The 21870-nt window shown below is 40.6% G+C and overlaps 1 protein-coding gene across 2 annotated transcripts in view; it reads left to right on the top strand.

Moving 5' to 3' along the window:
- The first annotated feature begins 12601 nt into the window (after nucleotides 1-12601).
- The window catches only part of iqsec1b (IQ motif and Sec7 domain ArfGEF 1b), a 487182-nt gene continuing 477913 nt past the window's right edge, over nucleotides 12602-21870 (top strand). For both annotated transcript variants that reach the window (XM_060835545.1, XM_060835548.1), the window contains exon 1: nucleotides 12602-13019. In XM_060835545.1, coding sequence (XP_060691528.1) covers nucleotides 12766-13019 — 254 coding nt within the window. In that variant the 5' untranslated portion in view covers nucleotides 12602-12765. The remainder of the gene's footprint in view (nucleotides 13020-21870) is intronic.

Genomic DNA, 21870 nt, shown 5'->3' with positions numbered 1-21870 from the left:
TAATTACTTTCTCGCGTCACAGCAACAGTTGGACTAATTAAGCTGTAGAAATAACTTCCGCTCCATTTAGCGATGACTTCAAGAGTGCCATGGTATGCTTCGAAATATTTGAAGATACGGGATTTGGAAAATAATTTGAGAAACTTCGCTGATCTCAGATGGCGCTTCATGAGTCTCCCCGTACTAAGTCTCCACCGTGCAGGTCTCACTGCTGATGTTCAAATCTATATGGATAACAATGGGTGGAAAGAAGTGACAGTTGGATAACTTTGCATGTTATATCCGTTTTGGAATAAATTGATAGTAACTAATGAGGATACCGATTTAATATAGTGTGACTCGTTGCTAAAGAAGTAACATTAATGGTTCTGCAAAAAGATTCTCACAAGGACAGTATTGGTAGAAGTTGGTAAAATACATTAAATGTTTTGTTCCTCTCCTTTTTGTGGAGTCCAGCAACCACTCCCTCCCGCACCGGGATAGGATGGTCCTGTGTTGGACAATATCGGACGAATGTATCCGCTTTCACATTATAATCATGCATTGTTGTAAAGATGCCAGAGCTTCAGTTCCTCACCATAAACTATTTCCCTTACTCCTCAACCAATCTGGGTGGGGAAAGCCTCACAACATGTGTTGTTTTTAATGTGTTTTCTTTTTAAGAGCTGTAACCCACCCAAACTATCTCCCCAGCCATGAAATAATGTATCATCATTTGGTTGTAGCCTCTGGTCCAAAGTCAGTAACTAACCTGCTGGATAAAATGCCCCGTTGTGGTATATTTCCAGACACCAGCTGCTGAAATGCAATATATACTGATCTTGTAATCGACAACCATGCGGAATGCCTCTGGTAAATTTACTGCCATTGTTCCTCCTTCATTGTATTCATCTAAGTTGCTGATGCTAAATGGAGAAGGATGTCCAAAGTCTTTGGCAGAAGTTTCAGTTTGATAAACAGAATATATTTATTACATTGTATTGAATAGCTAGTTACATTATGTCTAAAATACTTACGAATGTTTGGTAAAACCTTGGGCTATACTTAAGAGTAGGAATGCACTGCTGTTATAGAAGCATTCTGAACCCCAACTTTGAGGCAACTGAACAACTGGAACACATGGGAGCACACACTTGAACATCCTGGTCAGCTTCTTTCCTGAACAATCTTTTATCTCTTGATGGGTGGACCTTACTTTTTTGATATCAGTTAATATTTATTCAGTGTATCAGAAATTACTCACATCTTGGTTAAACCCAGTCAAAATTTCAACTTATTGCTACATCAAAAGCAAATACATTTAAGGACATATAGGTACACTATGCACCTGGTAATAATACAGAAATGTCAAGCAAACCAAATTGCACAAAAATGATTTCCTGTTATGAACACCAGTACCAATTCAACATGTCAGGTTAGCTTTGCTTGTTCTAGTTATGGTGAATTATAAAAGGGCAAAGTCACATAGAAAATAGGAGTAGGCCATCTGACCCTTTGAACCTGCTCTGCTACTCAATATGATCATTGCTGATCACCCAACTCAGTACCTTGTTCACACTTTCTCCCCAAATCCTTTGATCTCTTTAGGCCTAAGAATTATATCCAACTACATCTTAGAAACATTCAATGTTTTGGTCTCAACAACTTCCTTTTGCAGAGAATTCCACAGGTTCATCACTTTCTTGGTGCACTAAATGGACGATCCTGTATCCCTAAACTGTGACCTTTGGCTTTGGACTCACCTGTCATCAGGAACATCGATTCTGCGTTTATCCTGTTGAGTTCTGTTAGAATTTTACAGGTTTCTATTAGATCCCCTCTCTCATTCTTATGAACTCCAGTGAATATCATTGTAATTGATCCTATCTCTCTTCATATGTCAGTTTGGCCATTCCAGAATCAGTCTGAATAATCTTCAATGCATTCTCTGCATAGTCAGAACATTCTTCCTGACCAAAGCTGACACAATATTCCTGGCCTCACCAAGGCCCTGCACAAATGCAGCAAAACATCTCTGCTCCTGTACTTGAATTCTCTTGCTATGAATGCGAACTTGTCCAAATCACACTGAATTATCTCTGCATCCTCCCCACTGTTCACATTCTAACCCTGATTCATGTTGCCTGCAAACTTATATTTAGTTCCCTCATCTAAATCAATAATTTATGTTGTATGAGTTGGGGTCGAAGCATCAATTTCTGTTGTACACTGCTTGTCACTGCCTACAACTCAGGAAATAAAAACCATTTATTCCTACTTTTTGTTCCCTGTCTATCAAGTGATTGTCTATCTCTAGTGGCACACGAGCCAATCCCATATCAGAACTGGAGATTGGGTTTTGTTGATATGGAAAGCACTATGGTCATTTTTTTTATCAATAAAGAACTAACACTGTTCCTTTATACTGTAAATACTGAACTTCAAAGCCAGGAGACAATATGCAAGTGCTGATTTCAAAAGCTTAGAAAGTAAGTTTCCTGTGTTCTTTTTCTTTGTTCATCCCTTTCTCCAAATTGGCGTTCTTGTTATACTTGACTGTGAGATAGACTAATTTGATTTGGTTTCATTGTTTCCTAAAAGCCAAGAGTGGGGGAGACCATTAAAAATGGACACTCATGATAATCCAACTCTCTTTGCCACTGGGAGAAAGTGAGGACTGTAGAGTCAGAGTCAAAACAAGTGGAACTGGAAAAGTACAGCAAGTCAGGCAGCATCTTAGGAGCAGTAGAGTCAACATTCCTAATGAAGGGCTTATGCTTGAAACGTCAACTTTCCTACTCCTCGGATGCTGGCTGCCCTGCTGTGCTTTTCCAGTGCCACATTCTCTTTGTCACTGGTCAAAAATCAACTCAGAGGAGCACTCAGGCAGGTTGCTACTTCCTTACTTGGAACTCAGATTAAAATATGACAAAAAGACAATGTAAAAGATTTCCAGGACAATTTATGTGCCTTTTATCATTTATCAGTGCTTTTTAAAACGTTATTCCTGAAGAAGGGCTTATGCTCGATACTTCGAATCTCCTGTTCCTTGGATGCTGCCTGACCTGCTGCACTTTTCCAGCAACACATTTTTAAGCTCTGATCGCCAGCATTTGCAGTCCTCACTTTCTCGTTTTTAAAACATGAGACATGATGTGTTTTGCTTCCCGCGGTTGGTTCATACAAAGCAGAATGGTATTCATGAATCAAAATGAAGTCAAGAAACCAGAAATGGTACTTTCAAAGAGGATATATTGTCAATGCTGCAGTCAGCAATACATAGTTTTAAAGCTGAGCTTATCCATTTTTTGAAGATTTGGTTAGACGTATTCATTTTTCAAAATGATATTTTCATTTGACATCAAATGCTTTATTGCAACTTCCTGTCTTAGCAATGTAGCCATGATGTCAGCCTAACCAACCAGCCAGGAATGGAGCAGCTGAAGAATCGAAATGGGAAAATTCATTGTAATTTCGGTTTCTTTTCTCAACTGACTCCAGACTTCATTTTAATTGCCCTTGTTAATGAGAATGGCAAATAAGAAGGGCTAAGAAGAGGCCAAGAGCAATTACTGGCCATTTCTACTCGGCTTCTCTGACTTTAGAAGGTCAGCTTGAAAAATCCAGTTTCAATTTAAAAGTTGCAGCCAGGTGATGTAATCAGTGCAGCAATCTGTTTTTTGAGATAACTCAGGCATAAACTTTTAAAGAAAGTTGGTGGAAGTTACTGGTCGGGCCCAAAAGAGGGCAACTTCATTTTTAAAATGTTACTTTTCTCCAAATTTCTTGTAGGCTTGAAACATCAAGCATGCCGCTCACCATAAAGTGTTTTAGGGCTCCCAGCCCTAGTTTGTCTCTTAACTCTCACTGTGGCATTGGTTGCTTGAGTCCTTGACTGCCATTAATTTTTTGGTGAGGATAATTTTCTTGTGTTCCTGACTTCCTAAAGTTCACAAGCAGATTGTCACTTCCAACTGCCAGCCATCTTGTTAAAACTTTTGGTCTAATGTAGGAAACAGCATTGGAATAAAAATAAGAACAGATAATAGTTCACACCACTGCTCAATTGGTATTTCCCTGTTGCCAGAGTTCAAATCAAGGCTTTCATCTCATTACCTCAACCTGCAGGATAATTTAATCGATTCTACTCACCTTTAATAAAGATGAACTTCAGCAGTTCAAGAAGGTGGCTCACCACTACCTTCTCGAGCACAATTAGGGATGGACAATAAATACTGCCCGAGCTAATAATTCCCACATGCTGTGAAAGAATAAGATAAAGGTTAATAGGATTTGATGCTTTTCAGATAAATGCATTTCAGAGCTTGACCTTTTTTAAAATTTGTTGCCTTAGTCATCCAAAAATAAACATTTTGGTAATATCTACTGGTGCTTTTTATGTGCTATCTCATTCCAGAAATGGTTGAACAGTTGGTGGAACAACATTAGTGGCAGCAGGAAATGCAACAGTGTTTTGAAACAAAGGCAAGCAGCAGATGAGCCTGTTAAGATACATCAGGTGAGGTGTCTGCCCATAGAAACCTTTGCCCAATCCACAGAGTTTATAGTCCAAGATTTATTGCTTTGGTCACTTGAGTAGAGTTGTGTATCAGAAGGCTTAAATTCAGCAGCAAGGGTGTTTCACATTTCTCAAGATTATTGAAACAGGATCTACTACTAAGCATTGCTAGTGACTGTGAAAGTCACTATTGCCCTGTGTTTTTCACCTCAGGCTGTAGCCTGGCTGCTATAAAGTCATCATCTGCATCTGTAATCTGCAGTTCACAGCTGCTTTAAATAGATTGGAAAAGTTCTTCTTCAGCAGCACCAATCAGTACATTACCTTCTCAACTGCTCGAATGAAAGAGCTCTGGGAGTTCTGGCAATGACTGCATAGGGCATCATTAACTGCCCACATATAGCTATCAGGGGACCAGAGGATGAGCCAGGAGCTTTTCTCAACAGGAAGAATGTCATCCATCAATGTCCAACTAATGCACGATCATCGCCAAAGAATCATGCAAATTTGTTGGAATTTTGCTGCCAGCTGCTACAGTGCTTTATTCCTGCAATATATCTAACTCTTCCTATTCCAGGGATGTCAGAGGATGGCTGAGGGGAAAAGTGATATCTGTTCCAATGTTAGTCTTGTGACTACCAGCAACATTGTCACACATATATTGCCATTCTGACCTTAAGTGCCTTGAGTACTGTGGGGACTCAATGAAACTTGCCCCAGCATTCCACACAGAATGGCAATGCAAAACTGTTGGAGTTGAAGGAACAGCTAAAGCAAAATCTGACAGGGCAGAGATTTTTGGAGCCAAAAGAATCGGCGAGTGTGCTTCATTGATCTACTTAATTCAATTACATGAAAAGTGACAAATAAGTTCCTCCCTTTACTGTTCCTTTTGTTAAGAGCTGTCAAGGCATTCAGCAAACCTTTATATTGGTGGCCAGAAAATATGCAATGTATAAAGACCATATGACAGACTCCCAAATATGGAAAAGAAGATGAATTTATTTACAGTAAAGTGAATTCACATTTTAATACCAAAGTGGTCAAGCCACAGTTAGATGTTGTCAGATGAACACTGTCCTCACCCATCTGTTGGAGAGCCAAATGGGGACCCCTGTCAGTTCTGATGGAGTCAAATGCTCTTCAGGCACGAATGGTTGGGCCCTTCCCAATATCAAAGGTCCAGTGATTCAAGTATCAAACAGCTGAGAGCTGCTGACCAATCAGAGGTCATTACTGTTAGTGCCACCAAGCAGCAGTTGTTCATAATGTACACAGCAGAGACCCATTCATTATGGGACTCCAAGCCAAAGGTGAGTAAGGATGCATTGAGTGTCATGAGAGAGGAGAGTCAAGACAAGAACATGGGGTGAATTTTAACAGTGGAGAAAGTGAAGACTGCAGATGCTGGAGATCAGAGCTGAATTCCTGAAGAAGGGCTCATGCCCGAAACGTCGATTCTCCTGCTCCTTGGATGCTGCCTGACCTGCTGCGCTTTTCCAGCAACATATTTTCAGCTCTGAATTTTAACAGTCCCTATCTTTATATCATGTCTGTTAAGCAACATTGAGTGTCTGACAATGAGAGGCACTTCTGTCCTCCCCACTGCCTTTTAGAGGACACTGGCAAAACCAAAAGTATTTTTTTGTGCCACCCAAGGCCCAGGAATGTTGTACAGACACTATTAATTGACCCATGAAATTTTTTTTATCTCTTCAAAATCCTCTGTAATGGCAGCAGCAGAACTGATGGAAGGGTGCTTTTATGTATGTGGGCATCCTTTGAAACAATTGTGGTTGGCAATGTGTGCATGTTTGAACAAGCTGATGGCAGCAGCTCAGCTACAACTGGATTTCAGCCACCATTATGGATATTGTTTCTGAAGGTGGTGAGGGAGCAAATGTAGTGAATCCTTAAAAGAGATCAACACATGCTGATTCAGTGTATCGCTGTCATTATCGGAAAGATGTTGTTAAACTTGAAAGGGTTCAGAAAAGCTTTACAAGGATGTTGCCAGGGTTGGAAGGTTTGAGCTATAGGGAGATGTTGAATAGGCTGGGCTGTTTTCCCTGGAGTGTCGGAGGCCGAGGGGTGACCTTAAAGAGGTTTATAAAATCATGAGGGGCATGGATAGGATTATTGGCAAGGTCTTTTCCCTGGGGTGGGGGAGTCCAGAACAAGAGGGCATATGTTTAGTGTGAGAGGGAAAAGATATAAAAGAGACCTAAGGGGCAACTGTTTCACGCAGAGGGTGATACGTGTATGGAATGAGCTGCCAGAGGAAGTGGTGGAGGCTGGTACAATTGCAACATTTAAAAGGCATTTGGATGGATATATGAATAGGATGGGGTTTGGAAGGGTATGGGCCAGGTGCTGGCAGATGGGACTAGATTGGGTTTGGGATGTCTGGTCAGTATGGATGGGTTGGATCAAAGGGTCTGTTTTCATTTGTACATCTCTATGACTCTATGACTAACCCTGTCCACTGTTCTGCAGGAGGGAAGATTTGGTTTGATTTATTGTCACTTGTACCTATACAGTGAAAGATTTGCTTATGAGTGTTACAGGCAGACCATAGTAAGCAAGGACATGCAGATCATAAGGTGAAACAAAAACCTGCGCAGAGGCACACAGGTTACAGCTGTGTGCTAGGCAAGAACAACATTAGCAAGATCAGCATTATTTGAAGGTACAGAATCCCTTCATTGGGCTAATAATGGCAGGGAAGAAGCTGTTATTGAACCTGCTGGTGTGGGTGTTCAAGCTTCTGTATTTTTTGCCTGACAGAAGAAGTTGTGAGAGAGCATTACTGGGGTCTTTGGTGGATCTTTGATGATATTGGCAGTCTGTTCATGGCAACAAGCTGAGTAAATGAGTGCCTGGATGGAAGATTGGCTTCCGTGATGAACTGGGCTGTACACACAACCTTCTGTAGTTTCTTACAGTCGTGGCAGAGTAGCCATATAGACAGTATGCTTTCTGTGGTGCATCTGTAAAAGTTGTTGAGGGTCCTTATGGATGTGCCCAATTTCCTGAGCCACCTGAGGAAGAAGAGGTGTTATTGTTCCTTCTTGACCATCACATCCACATGGCACGTTCAGGACAGGTTATCGGTTATCGTCAGTCCTAGAAACTTGTCGCTCTCAAATCTCTCAACCTCCTCTCCATTAATGTAATTGGGGGCGTGTTCACCACCTTTCTTTCTGAAGTTAATGATCAGTTCTTTAAGTTTGCCAACATTGAGAGAGAGGTTGTTATCATTGCACAATGTCACTAAACCCTCTATCTCCTTTCTGTATTCTGAGTCATTGTTGTTTGATATCTGTCCCACCACGGCGATGTCGTCAGCAAACTTGTAGATAGCATTCATTCAGAATTTGGCAGCACAGTCGTGGGTGTACAGGGAGTACAGTAGGGGTCTGAGAATGCATCCTTGGGGGACTCCAGTGTTGAGTATTTTCATGGAGGAGGTGCAGTTGTCTACCTTGCAATCTATGTATCAGAAAGCTGACGATCCAATTGTAGAGGGCAGAGCCGAAACCTAGGTCTCAGAATGTAGGAAATTATGTCCTTGTAACCTTCTATTGACCCATCAGTCCAAGTTGGTGGTGGCCACACTACCTAACGTATTGTAGACTACAGAGTGTTGGTGGCATACAAGATAATCTATCTCTACATTGGAGGTATATTCCTGTAAACTTTCAACTAATCTGTGCAAAACTTGACAAAATTTCCACTAACGTTTTGCAACTGTTTGTATGAGGCAAAGGTTTCCTTTCCATTTTTGGATGCTGGAGATCCTTATCTCTGTCCTTCTCAGTAGCAGTAGGTGAGGACTTCACCACTGTGCTGTCTGCTAGGCAGTCCTTGTCATTACTGCATCATCATGTGCAAACTCCACCAAATTCTAACCCAACAGCTTGTAGGTTGGTACTTGGGAGTGATGTATCACGAGAAAATACATATTCAGAAGGACTCTCAGGTATGCAGGCCATCTTTGGTTATCAAGAGTAGTCTAGCAGATGTAGAAACCAGTTGGAAAAGCATTGTGAGGTTGCATTGTCTTAGAAGGTTTATTTAACAATGCAAACAAAAAGAAGACTGCAGATGCTGGAAGTCAAAAACAAGAACAAAAAATGCTGGAAAAGCTCCACTAATCTAGCAGTACCTGTGGAAAGGAAACAGAGTTGGTGATTTGGGAAGACAGATTGCAAGACCTAAAACATTAACTCTGCTTTGTCTGCCAGACCTGCTGACTTTTTCCAGCAACTTTTAACAATGAAATTTTTGAGAGTTCAAGGCAGCTGAATGCATTTTTTTTAGTGCTTCCAGAGGATTAAACAATAATTGTCAGAAATTATTTAGGGAAATGTCCAGTCTCAAGGTGACTGATGTTTATATATCTAGTGGGCCCACATATATTCCACAGCTTGTTGCTCCAGTGTTCACAAAATCATGAGATTTGTGATCCTTTCTGGTATTGTTTGTCAGAAACAAAACTCAGTTGTCCATAACTGATCTGGAGTTAAAATTGCAGCTAGTACTTTATGTTTTCAATTCATATTGGAATATTCACTGAACACAGAGCTCACCTATACACACAGACTCAGAGCACTCTTCCATTGTTTTAGTGAGTAAAATAAAGGTACTTTCTACACATGTAAAATCAACACAAAGTAAGCTTTAAAAATGTCCAGGCTATGCTGCAGATTACATTAATAGTTCCAAAGTATACTTTGAAGCCATATGTCATGTAGTGTAAAACCCATATGGTGTGAGACAGTTTACTCTTGGGGTTATTTCACATTGCTTTCAGATGAAGGACCAATTCAAGAATCATACTTTAAAGCTGAGATGCACCATGAGTATAAATGTACTTACAAGTGTCCACTAAAATAATTATGAAATAAGTATAGAAAATGATGGGAATATTCAACAGAACAGGCATTGTCAATGGAGAATGGGACACAATAATCATTTGTACTGGAAAACATTAGAGATTTAATAGTTTTTTAACAAGTACTGAGGCAGAGGAAAGGGTGGCCACATTAGCAGGGAGAGGGAGTAAAGAAATTTAACTCTGTTGTTGTCTTCACAAAAGCTGCCTGACCTGCAAAGATTTTATAACATAGTGTGTACTTTTTCACAATATTTTGCTTTTGAACAATTTTAAGTATATCCAAACTAAACTTACTGGTTTGAAGTGGGATTATTTCGCAGGCAGTCGAATGAACGATACCTTTTTTTTCTGCAGCTTTATGTTTTAATTAGTTTAGTGTGGAACAAATGTCCAAGATTGGATACATTTTGTTTTTAACTTTTACTTACACAGTTAGTTTCAAGCAAATGAATGCCTAAACTGAGCAGATTTTTCATCAGAACACAGAAGTTCAGTGAATAAAATCATTTCCTAATTCCAATGTAGTAAAACACTTTCCACTTAGTCAACTTCTTTATATGAAGTTTTTGATTCTGGAATGATATTGAAATACAAGATCCTGGTCAAAGCAGGAAATACCTCAGATTTTCAGGAATGAATCACCAAGACACAAAGACAAACAAGTAAATTTAACAGGCAAAAATTACTCTTAAAATATCAAGCATGCTTATTGCCCAAGCCAATGCCAAAAAAGGGAGTATCAAAGTTATCCTCTAGGACAATGGCTACTCAGATCAGACCATTGCTACCTTTGTGTTGCACAACGCCTGCATGAGCCTAAACTGTTACTTTCAGACTCAAAAAGAGCCCAGCCTACCTCAAATTACACAAGGAGATTGAGTATTTCAAAAATGTGAGAACTCATGAAGCTAGCAACACGAGTAGTATTCTCCATTAACAACATGCCAAAAGCCAAAAAGATGTTCTGCCTAAAAATTGCATGAATAATGTACACGTGAATTTCAATGCCAGTGTGATGCTAAGATACTTTGCAAAGACTGACAGATTATATCAAACACTTACCTTTGACTGTTTGAAAAGGCAGAGTACTGTCTGTAGTCAAGCAACCCACAACTTGTAAATTCATAAAGTAATGCCTAATAATAAATGTGATTCTATCATTGACCAGTACTTGCTGAACAATCCTAAGTGTGCCAGAATTACACGAATGACTAAAGTAAGATTATCAATTAAGGTTGCTCAGTTCCACTTGCTAGAAGCTTTGTATGTTTATATGCAGAGACTTGTCAGGAATCAAGCCTTTTCTAAATTAAGCAAAATCATAGGGTACAAAAGATCCCTGGTCTAATTTCCATGGCAACACGTTGTCCAATCAGAGTTGATTTGCCTTCCTGATGCAGCCTAAATGCATTAAATCGGTCTATTTTTGCATCTGTCCTAATGGGAGAAAGCTGAAAAGTTTTGACAGCTATACTTAAGTTCTGTGTTATCAAATAATCAATAAATAAAACTTACTGCAAATCGTTTCAATGCTCTTGATATTTGTGATGTGTGAAAAATCCCAAAATAATTATTGGCTTTTAGAGACTTGTAGAACTACAAACAAAAACACAAAAGTGTTTGGCCTATTAGCCAATGCCAGCCCTTCAACCATAGTCTCATTCCATTGACCTGCTCTTTTCCATTTCCTCTATTTATTTCCTTTTTGTATACGTTCTCCAATTTCTTTTTGTTCACTATCCACTGTGATAAAGCATTCTATCCTCTTTGCAAAACATTCTTTGCTGGTGCCACCTCACCCTAATCAAGGCAATGGTAGCACATTTATCTTTGATTAGAATGTTATAGGTTCAGGTTCTTCAGCAGAGACTTAATTACAAAATCTAGGGTTTACACTATTGAGAAATCACCATGTTATTTCAGATGACATGTTAAATAAAGACCCTAACTGCTCTCTCATGGTCGGAGTGCCACCTGCCCTCTTGTATGCATCAAAGATGTGGACAAAATACAGCTGATACCTCAAATCACTAGGAAATTATCACCAATTATGTTTCTGTGGAATCCTGCAAATTCATTGGCAGAATAGGCATGACAGTTATAATTGTATCTTCCCTCAGTTCGATATCAAAACATTGCTTTCAGTTAGCTGGATTGGGCAAGCTGTAGCATCTGACTGAATGACAGACACATGGCTTCCAAAACAAGCTCTCCACTCTGAACTTTACCAAAACGTCAGAGTAAAGGCTTCCAAGTCTCACTGAACAAAATGCAACAATCCCACTGACAAATGGGAAGTTCTTTTCCAAGACTGCGCAGACTTGATAAGAAGTATCCCAGGAAGTGCCAACTATTTCAAGCATCTCTGACTGGTCCAGGTGGAGTCCAAGCAAAAACAGTGGAAGCAGTATGTGAAAACCCTCAAGCAACCCACCCACCTTCCTGTTCAAACACCATCAGCCCCACCAATGGGAGGGTGTGCACATCTACTATTAGATCGCTTAGTTAACTCAGAAACCAAAATTGCAGACCGGAAGGAAATTATCCCAAGTGGAGAGGGATTGCCTCAGAAGAAGAAGGTAATAGAGCCTTCTTTTAAGTATCCTGACCAATACGTATCCCACAACCAACATTATTAAAGAAAAACATTATCTCATTGCTATTTCTGGGAGCTGGCTGTGTGCAAATTGATTGCAAAATTGCTTAAATGGCTACAAAGCTTTTCGGAATCACGAAAGGCTCTTTAATTTATGGGGTTTTCCCGGAAATTTTGGCGTGAAACACCTCTTGCACTTATCTGTTTTATGTTGCATTTTATGAAATCAAATTGTTGCATGATTTAATGGCTTGCAGAACAAAAGCTTGCAAAGTGAACGTGTTTTGCAGGAATTTCACTCCCTCGGCTCCCGATGTCTTGGCGATGTTCTTCACCCCGAGCACAGAGTTTGGTGGGACCCACTGAGAAATTAAGATTCTAAAAGGAAAATGAAGTTTGCCCCAGTCCTTTCCAGGCTTTGCCTCCCTTTCGCATTTTAGCTTAAAGGCGATGGGGAAAGGCTCACAATGAGAGATGCGATTCGAGGGTGGGCTATTGCCCTTTTAAGTGTTTTCCCCTGAATGGAGTGTGCCTGGTGGAAGGCACGTTGAGGCGGTACGTGTGATGAACATTGAGCTCAGCTGGACGGCATACGGCTGTGGCCAAACCTCCAGCCACCCGCTCATTCACTCCCTTCCTCCCCTCACTCACTCACTCCCTCAGTGTAAAAAACAATGGCGGCAAGCAGCTGGGGACAGGAGGTTCGCGATTTCCTCACTGCTCGGGGTTAGCCTCTGAAGCGGGTTCCGAGCGGACTGGCGCTTCTCCGCCATGGAAGGCGCGGCGGAGAACCCCAACCGAGCCGTGGAATATCTGAAGGAGCTGAACAAGATCATCGAGACCCAGCAAGAGTTGCTGGAGAACCAGAAGAGGCGCATCGAAGAGCTGGAGCAGCAAGTGGCCGAGCTGTGGAAGGAGAACGCCTCTCTCAAAGAGGAGCACCAACGGCATCTGGCCACTTGCCGCTTACAGAGCACCAACTACACGCCGCTGGCATCAATTAAAGAGGACTTAAAACACGAAAAGTAAGATCTGTTGATACTCTGCTGCCGGTTCCAATAACCGATGCCGTTGCATTTGCCAAGCGTTTAGCCGTTATCCCGGGGCTCCAGACTGCGATTTCTGTTGCGCATCTTAACGGGCTGCTTAAGGTTACAAGTTGTAATTCTGAAATGCAGGCGCCCTGTTCTAACAGGAGCCTCCGTTATTTACTGCAAAGTGTGGGCTTTCGTTAATATGCCACAGAAATAGCAAAAGGCAAACTACACTCCTCCTATCCGAAGCTGGTCTAAAGCGAATGAACAGGAACGGAGCAGCATGCGCTGATTCAAGTTGTGTGGGGACAGATATAAGGCAGTGGGATAAGCAGGGAATTTCTGCACCAGACTCTATAGAAAGCTGAAATTTTTTAAAATTTATGACTTGAATATTCTTTCCAGTGTCAGGTTTTGATTTTAAAAATGCATTTGCAGTGATTCCGGGAATTGAGTAATCATATGACCGTGCCCATTGCTCTTGACTTTAATTATCATTTCGGAAGCAGCTGCAGAAAGTGAAGCCACTGCATTTTGTTGGATGGCTGCTGCTTTCATTCATTTACTGGCGTATTAAGCGCGATGCTTACAGATCTGGAAAGCTCCATAAAGCGGTCCTAATTGTTGCCACCGCGAAAGCTTCAGTCTTTTCTTTAAAACAGGACCGCTCTATTTCCTCACTCCCACCCCTTCCCCCAAATAACCAAACATTTAAAGTCAGAATTCTCCTCCAAACGGTGTTAAGATCCTCTACTCAGCTGCCCAACTATTTTCCCTCTTTGAACGAGATTAAAGACAAAATCACTTCATTTCGATTTGTCATTTTCTACCACAGGCGTTTTAGGTGAACCTGGGTGATGCTGTACTCAAATTAGTGATTGTTTTTAATATATGTAACGAAACGATAAATCGAGCCACCGTGAGTTATATCGAAGTCCGAACCTAACAGTGGAGTTACAGTAGTTCATGAAGCGTTTCAAAAATGCAACGATCTTTATTCAAGTCCTGGGAGGACTTGCTGGCGGAATGGTGCATATTGTTGAGGGAAAGACCGCTTCAGTGAAACTGTCCTGATAACCGTCAACATCTGTGGTTTCCTGGCATTCTGATAAGTCGATTTGCTTAATCCATAATCCATGATATATTTAGTATCTAAACTCTCCGAAGTGGAGCAATGGTATTGACTTTTCCGATATCTCATGCCTTCGGATGTAAAGAATATCCTAGTATTTTATGTGAAATACTCTTTAGGTTTGTGTTTCAGTAATGTAAACAGCTCGAGTGATTTACACTTGTGTTTTGACGAATGAAATAACAAGGTGTCAGTGACCTCATAACTGCTGAAGATTTACGATGGAATAATTTTAGTTTCTCACTCATGTAAACACACCAATACACTCATTCTTCCATGTTTATAATATTTCAAACTTTTTTTTGATTTCCCAGTGACTTTTTTCCCCTTTAATCGTAATTCCTTTTAAATAAAGCCAGCGTGCAGAAAATTTATGCAGAATTTTGTCTTAGCTCCAGCACCGTTTTTGTTTGTGAACTGATCGTACAGAGCCCAAAGGTACCTGTGCACGCACAAGCGCAAACAGAACATGTATCCCTTGGTGCTGACAGAAATCGATGCATGACGGTAGGGAAATGAAATTGGAGTACAAATTAAAGCTAGCATTATAACCACATATTTGTGCCTTATCATCAAAACGTCTTAGTACAGCAAATGCCACCTTCAAGTAATAAGAAGAAACCAAAGCCTGAGGTAAAGGTTAGCTTTAATATCCTTTCATTAGGGAAGACTGCCTTGATCTGTGAAAGCTGTATGCATTGTATTACTTGTTTGCTGTGGTGTTGGGTTGCAGTGTAACATCTTTTGTGATTTGATATTGGTCGGATCTTTTATTTGTATATGACGTTAGTTATTTTCTGTGGTGTTGCTTTTTTTCTATTCCCCTTCCCCCTTTTATTATTCGTGTCACCCATGAGCTGATCCTGAGGCTAGAGAGTGCCAACACTGACTTTTTTTTGCCATCACTGGCATTGCTCCTTTCTACTGTCAGGCAGGAAGATGTGTTTGCCAGCAGCTGGTACAGCTGGCACCACTATGCATCTGTAGCTTTGCCTCAGACTGGAGATGGTGCCATTGACATGTTCAAACGTTCTTGCATTTTTACATGTGATAGATTTAAGTCATCAATGTGAACCATTGTGTAATGAGCTAATCTTTCCAGCTGGCTAACTATTGAATGAAAGGAGCTAATAGGTATTCTGACTATTAATCTAATCCATTTGCTATTGCATATTTCTGTAAAAATGCCATTTTTAATAGCGGTCTTTCTCTTCTCCAAAATGTGCAAAATGCCATTTGGCTCATCAAGCTAGCCCCTTAACCAGATCACTTAAGCAAATAATTGTAGGTGCTGAAAATCTTAACTAGTCTGGGCCCACGTAGGGGAAAAAGTAGTTAATATCTTTTATCCTTTGATAATACCTTTTATCATTTGAACTAGTTTGGGCACCATTTCTCTCCACAATCCTTTTATCCCAGAAACTTTGTGGTCCTCGATCTGTTCCCAGGCTACTTGCTGGCTTATTATACACAATCAAGATTTGCTTTAACATGTAGCCTTGATGCATATTTTCTTGACACACACATTTTGGTCGTATATTGGTGTACTCCATCACGTGCTATCCAGTTCTTATTTTGGGAGTTTTTAGCCAGTGTGTCAAACTTCTTATCAAATTTATTGAACCTTTAAAAATATAAAACAGGGCACATTGAGATAGGATGCCAGTTGAAAAATATTGTAGCGGTGCTTTCTGACCTAGGCTGAGAAGAGAGCCTGAGGGAGGAACTACCATAAGGCTAAACAAAGTTTGAAAGCAGGCCATGACTGGGAGAGAACCTGAGCAACCGTCTTAGTTGTATTACTGATTTTTAAAACCGATTTTGAGTCAACAACATCTCTTGTAGCTTGCATTGCAAGGTTTTTGCATTATCAAAATATTGTCGTGTGAGCATGTTTTAAACTGGGGCAAGATAAGCAGCTGGCAAGAGAATCTTAAGAGCATTTCTGCATTGTAATTTCTTGAATACGTCTGATGTTTCTGACCACAACACATGAAATCCTCTGCATTTGTTGACAAGAAAATCAATAAAGAAGGTGTCTAGAGATGAACATAAATGCTACGGTAAGTCAAGCAGCCAGCATGCTAGTTGGGCTTGCATGAATGGGTGGAAAAGAGGCAAATGGAAATCAGTCTTGTATTTAGAGGGCTGGCAAAGCAAAGAAATATGTAATGAGTGGAGGGATATGGAGAACCTTAAGGAAGTGAAACACCTTGGAGTACATGTCCATAGATCTCTGAAAGTGGCATGAAGGTAGATGAGGTGGTAAAGTAGGCGTTCCTTCATTGGGTGAGGCATTGAAGACTAAAATAGGCATGTAATGTGGGGACTATAGAAGACAACAGTTAGGTCAAACTTGCAGGTTGCTGACAGTTCTGGTTACCACAGTGCAGGAAGGATAATTGCTCAAGAGAGAGTACGGATGACATTTTAATGAATGTTGGCAGGACTTGCAAATTGCATGTTTGAGGAAAAATTGGTTAGATTAGGATTGTTTTCTTTAGAAAATAGGTGTTTGAAGGGTGACTTAATTGAGGTGTGCAACGTGAGTGTGTTGGATTGAATCGACAATAAAAACATGTTTCTCCCAATGGAGAGGTCAGTTACCAAGGAGCACAGATCTAGAGGACATTAGAGAGGATGTGGGAAAACCTTTTTAAGTTCAGCTTGTGTTGGGTTTCTGATATTCTGTGGCCAGTTTTTTTTTGAGGAAGAAACCTTCAACTTGTTTAAGAGGAACCTAAATTTATGTTTGAAGCCTTGTAACTGCAAGGCCACAGACAAGGTGCTAGTGAATGGGATTAGAATGAGTGGCTAGTTTATTCAGCAGACCCAAAGGCCTGTTTCTGTGCTGTAGTCTTTTCTGCAGGAGTGCTAACTAATTGAATATTACTTTTTAGTTGTTTGTTTAGTCTGGTCACTTTCACTCTTTGTGAATGTGGACTTGACACTTGTTAAGTACTGTATTCTAAATTGTTTCAGTTGCAAACAGATATTGAAGGCAAATTTTTCATGTACAGTTAAGAGATTGCTCTACGTAACTATTGAAAGTGAGTTTTCATAATCAAAGAAGCCAATTTTCTGTTTGATGAAAAGGATAAACATTTGGATAACTCTGGTTTGACTGCCTGGTTTTGATTGAGGTGAATCTAGAGAAACATCTTTTGGAGGTCTTTTGATATGTATCATTTCATCAGGCAAATGGTTTCAAAGTAATTGGAATGACCTTCTAAAGATAATTCTTTTGAGAAACATCCTTTAGTTTCCTTTGTTTTTGCTACATACAAACTAAGTGCAAGCATTCAGTTTTGACTATACAAGCTAAAATTTATCCTTCCTTACTTTTTGGAAGCAACAGAAGACTAAAATGGTTGATCAGTGTAATTTCCATTATAACTGCACGAAAATGATGGTGCTGTGAAGTACTACTTCACACCAAAACTTGGTTGCAGATTTTTCTTAGTAACTGCTTTGGGTTTTGGGTAAGAATTTCAATGTGTGCAAAATATTAGTGTTGTATCTCCAAACTTGCATTGGTTGCTGATTCTGATCTGACTGTGTTTCTTTTATCTCCCTAATTCGATCACTACAATTTTTTTCCGTTGTTGGTCAATGTCTTTTATCATGTCCTTTCTCTACCATCTATAGGTCACTTTTGTGGCATTACTTATTCCATGCACACTTTTTATGTTTACTCATGGATTTTCTTTTTCCTTAGCTGGGCCAGCACATATTACTGATCTTGAATTGCCCTCAGAAGGATAGGTGGGCTGACAAAAATACTCTAGCTACATGGGGTATTGTAGTCATTCCATCCTGGATGTAGCAGAAACAAATAGATGCAGCCTTAAGTATTTCTGATTTGATTTCAATGATTGGATTATGCTTAAGCCCAACTCTCTCTCCATGATTAGAGTCATAGAGATGTACAGCATGGAGAAACAGATCATTCGGTCCAACCCGTCCATGTCGATCAGATATCCCAATCCAATCTAGTCCCACCTGCCAGCACCCGGCCCATATCCCTCCAAACCCTTCCTATTCATGTACGCATCCAAATGCCTCTTAAATGTTGCGATTGTACCAGTCTCCACCACTTCCTCTGGCAGCTCATTCCATACATGTACCAACCTCTGCGTGAAAAGGTTGCCCCATTGGTCTCTTTTATATCTTTGCCCTCTCACCCTAAACCTTTGCCCTCTAGTTCTGGACTCCCCGACCCCAGGGAAAAGACTTTGCCTATTTATCCTCTCCATGCCCCTCATAATTTTGTAAACCTCAATAAGGTCACTCCTCAGCCTCCGATGCTCCAGGGAAAAGAGCCCCAAGCTGTTCAGCCTCTTCCTTTAGTGCAAATTCTCCAACCCTGGCAACATGCTTGTAAATCTTTTCTGAGCCCTTTCAAGTTTCACAACATCTTTCCGATAGGAAGGAGACCAGAGTTGGGCACACAATTCCAACAGTGGCCTAACCAATGTCTTGTACAACTGCAATGTGACCTCCCTACCCTTGTACTCAATACTCTGACCAATAAAGGAAAGCATACCAAATGCCTTCTTCACTATCCTATCTAGCTGCGGCTCCACTTTCAAGGAGCTATGAACCTGCACTCCAAGGTCTCTTTGTTCAGCCAAACTCCCTAGGACCTTACCATTAAGGTGTATAACTCCTGCTAAGATTTGCTTTCCCAAAATACAGCACCTTGCACTTATCCGAATTAAACTCCATCTGCCACTTCTCAGCCCATTGGCCCACCTTGTACAGATCCTGTTGTAATCTGAGGTAACCCTCTTTACTGTCCACTACACCTCCAGTTTTGGTATCATCTGCAAACTTACTAACAGTATCTCTTATGTTCGCATCCAAATCATTTATATAAATGACAAAAAGTAGAGGACCCAGCATGGATCCTTGTGGCACTCCACTGGTCACAGACCTCCAGTCTGAAAAACAAACCTCCACCACCACCCTCTGTCTTCTACCTTTGAGCCAGTTCTGTATCCAAATGGCTAGTTTTCCCTATATTCCATGAGATCTAACCTTGCATATCAGTCTCTCATGGGCAACCTTGTCGAACGCCTTACTGAAGTCCATATAGATCACATCTATTGCTCTGCTCTCATCAATCCTCTTTGTTACTTCAAAAAACCCAATCAAGTTTGTGAGACACGATTTCACACACACAAAGCCATGTTGACTATCCCTAATCAGTCCTTGCCTTTCCAAATATATGTACATCCTGTCCCTCAGGATTCCCTCCAACAACTTGCCCACCACTGAGGTCAGGTTCACTGGTCTGTAGTTCCCTGGTTTGTCTTTACTGCCCTTCTTAAACAGTGGCACCACGTTTGCCAACCTCCAGTCTTCTGGCACCTCACCTGTGACTATCGATGATACAAATATCTCAGCAAGAGGCCCAGCAATCACTTCCTTAGCTTCCCACAGAGTTCTTGGGTACACCTGATCAGGTTCTGGGGATTTATTCACCTTTAACCGTTTCAAGATATCCAGCACTTCCTCCTCTGTAATCTCTGGACGTTTTGCAAGATGTTTCCCTACAGTCTATATCTTCCATATCCTATTCCACAGTAAATACTGATGCAAAATGTTCATTTAGTATCTTCCCCCATTTTCTGTGGCTCTACACAAAGGCTGGTCTTTGAGGGGCCCTATTCTTTCCCGAGTTACCCTTTTGTCCTTAATATATTTGTAAAAACCCTTTGGATTCTATTTGCCAAAGCTATCTCATGTCCTCTTTTTGCACTCCTGATTTCCCTCTAAAGTACACTCCTACTTCCTTTATACTCTTCTAAGGATTCACTTGATCTGTCCTGTCTGTACCTGACATATGCTTCCTTCTTTTTCTTTACCAAACCCTCAATTTCTTTAGTCATCCAGCATTCTCTATACCTACCAGCCTTTCCTTTCACCCTGACAGGAATATACTTTCTCTGGATTCTTGTTATCTCATTTTTGACGGCTTCCAATTTTCCAGCCGTTCCTTTACCTGCGAACATCTGCCTCCAGTCAGCTTTCGAAAGTTCTTGCCTAATACCGTCAAAGTTGGCCTTTCTCCAATTTAGAACTTCAACTTTTAGATCTGGTCTATCCTTTTCCATCACTATTTTAAAACCGAATAGAATTATGGTCGCTGACCGCAAAGTGCTCCCCCACTGACACCTCAGTCACCTGCCCTGCCTTATTTCCCAGAGTAGGTCAAGTTTTGCACCTTCCCTTGCAGGTACATCCACATACGGAATCAGAAAATTGTCTATCATCTTGTTTTCCCTCCCTTTGTCTCCACTTTTTGTCTTTTGGTATCATCAAGATAATTTTTTTTAGCTTTTTAGAATAGTTTTGGATTGAAAGGTACGAAAATCAATTCACATTTATGAAGCTCAACCTTTATGAATAAATGGATTGCAATATTTGGGACGGGACAATCCAAAGTTGGAGCTTTTTAATTTCGGGTTAATTAAATATTCTGAACTCTTCCATCTCGACCCATACTTTCACCATACTTCCTGATCTGTCATGTCCTCTGTTTCCAGCACCCATATCTTACTCCATGCATTGTCATAGTCTGTTATTGCCTTTTAAATGCCACTTTACAGTAATCAAGGACCAATTCAGGACTTGGAAGAATGTTAATCAATGAAGTAGTCGGCCCTTTTATGGAATTTAAATGAATCAGGGCAACATGGTGGCTCAATGGCTAGCACTGCTGCCTCACAGTGCAAGGACCTAGGTTCGATTCCTACCTCCCCGTGTCTGTGTGGGTTTCCTCCCACAATCCAAAGATGTGCAGGCCAGGTAAAGTGGCCATGCTAAATTGACCATAGTGTTAGGTACATTAATCAGGGGTAAACGTAGGGGAATGAGTCTGGGTGGGTTACTCTTCGAAAGGTTGGTGTGGACTTGTTGGGCCGAAGGGCCTGTTTCCATACTGTAAGGAATCTAATCTAATCTTTAAAAAAATCTTTATTGGACTTATTAGTGATTATTGCAGCTGTGGTTTTATTAATTGATGCACCTGAGTTTTTAATACCATAACCTTTTGTCACAAGAACCTACTCACTGTACTTCTGCAGCATTCTGTCTCGGCCCTACCAGAGCATACTTGCTGCTGAGATCCTCATCCATTTCCTCCCTGCTAACCTTTTGAGCCTCGCTTACGTTTGAGTTCATTTGAAAAATCTGCTCATATCCTAATCTGCACTATAATTTCCCTGCTTGCTGTCTTGTTCCCTCTGGGTCCACCAGAATAATTTAAACATTCTCACCTCAGATTGTCATAGCCCTCATTATTTGTCATTACTGTTTGAGAATTCCACATTCATCCAACTTTGGATTCCCTACTTCTTTAACTCCTTACTGGGAACTATGCCTTTTGCAGTACTCTCTCTCATTCCTTAAACCCCAGTCCTCTGGTTTAGATTCCCCTTCTACTGGCCATATATTTTGGCTGAGCTTTTGGTCCCCTATTCTATCATCTTCATTTCACTGCTTTTGCATAACAGTTGACTTTCTCTGAACATGTCTGCATTGATCATGGTGTAACTGAAGTGATTATAACAATGTATTCATTTTGACGTGCAGGTTGATAATGCGTCATTTGCATGTTTGCTCAAGTCTGTTTCATTTTTATTTGAATGTGATCTCAGAGAAGGCTGAAGATGACAGTTCCTGAGTTGAAATGCTGATGTATTT

This window comes from Hemiscyllium ocellatum, chromosome 14, assembly GCF_020745735.1.
Source record: "Hemiscyllium ocellatum isolate sHemOce1 chromosome 14, sHemOce1.pat.X.cur, whole genome shotgun sequence".
NCBI lineage: Eukaryota > Metazoa > Chordata > Chondrichthyes > Orectolobiformes > Hemiscylliidae > Hemiscyllium > Hemiscyllium ocellatum.
Note: the sequence above shows the minus strand (reverse complement) of the source record. Positions and strands in the feature narration are given on the sequence as shown.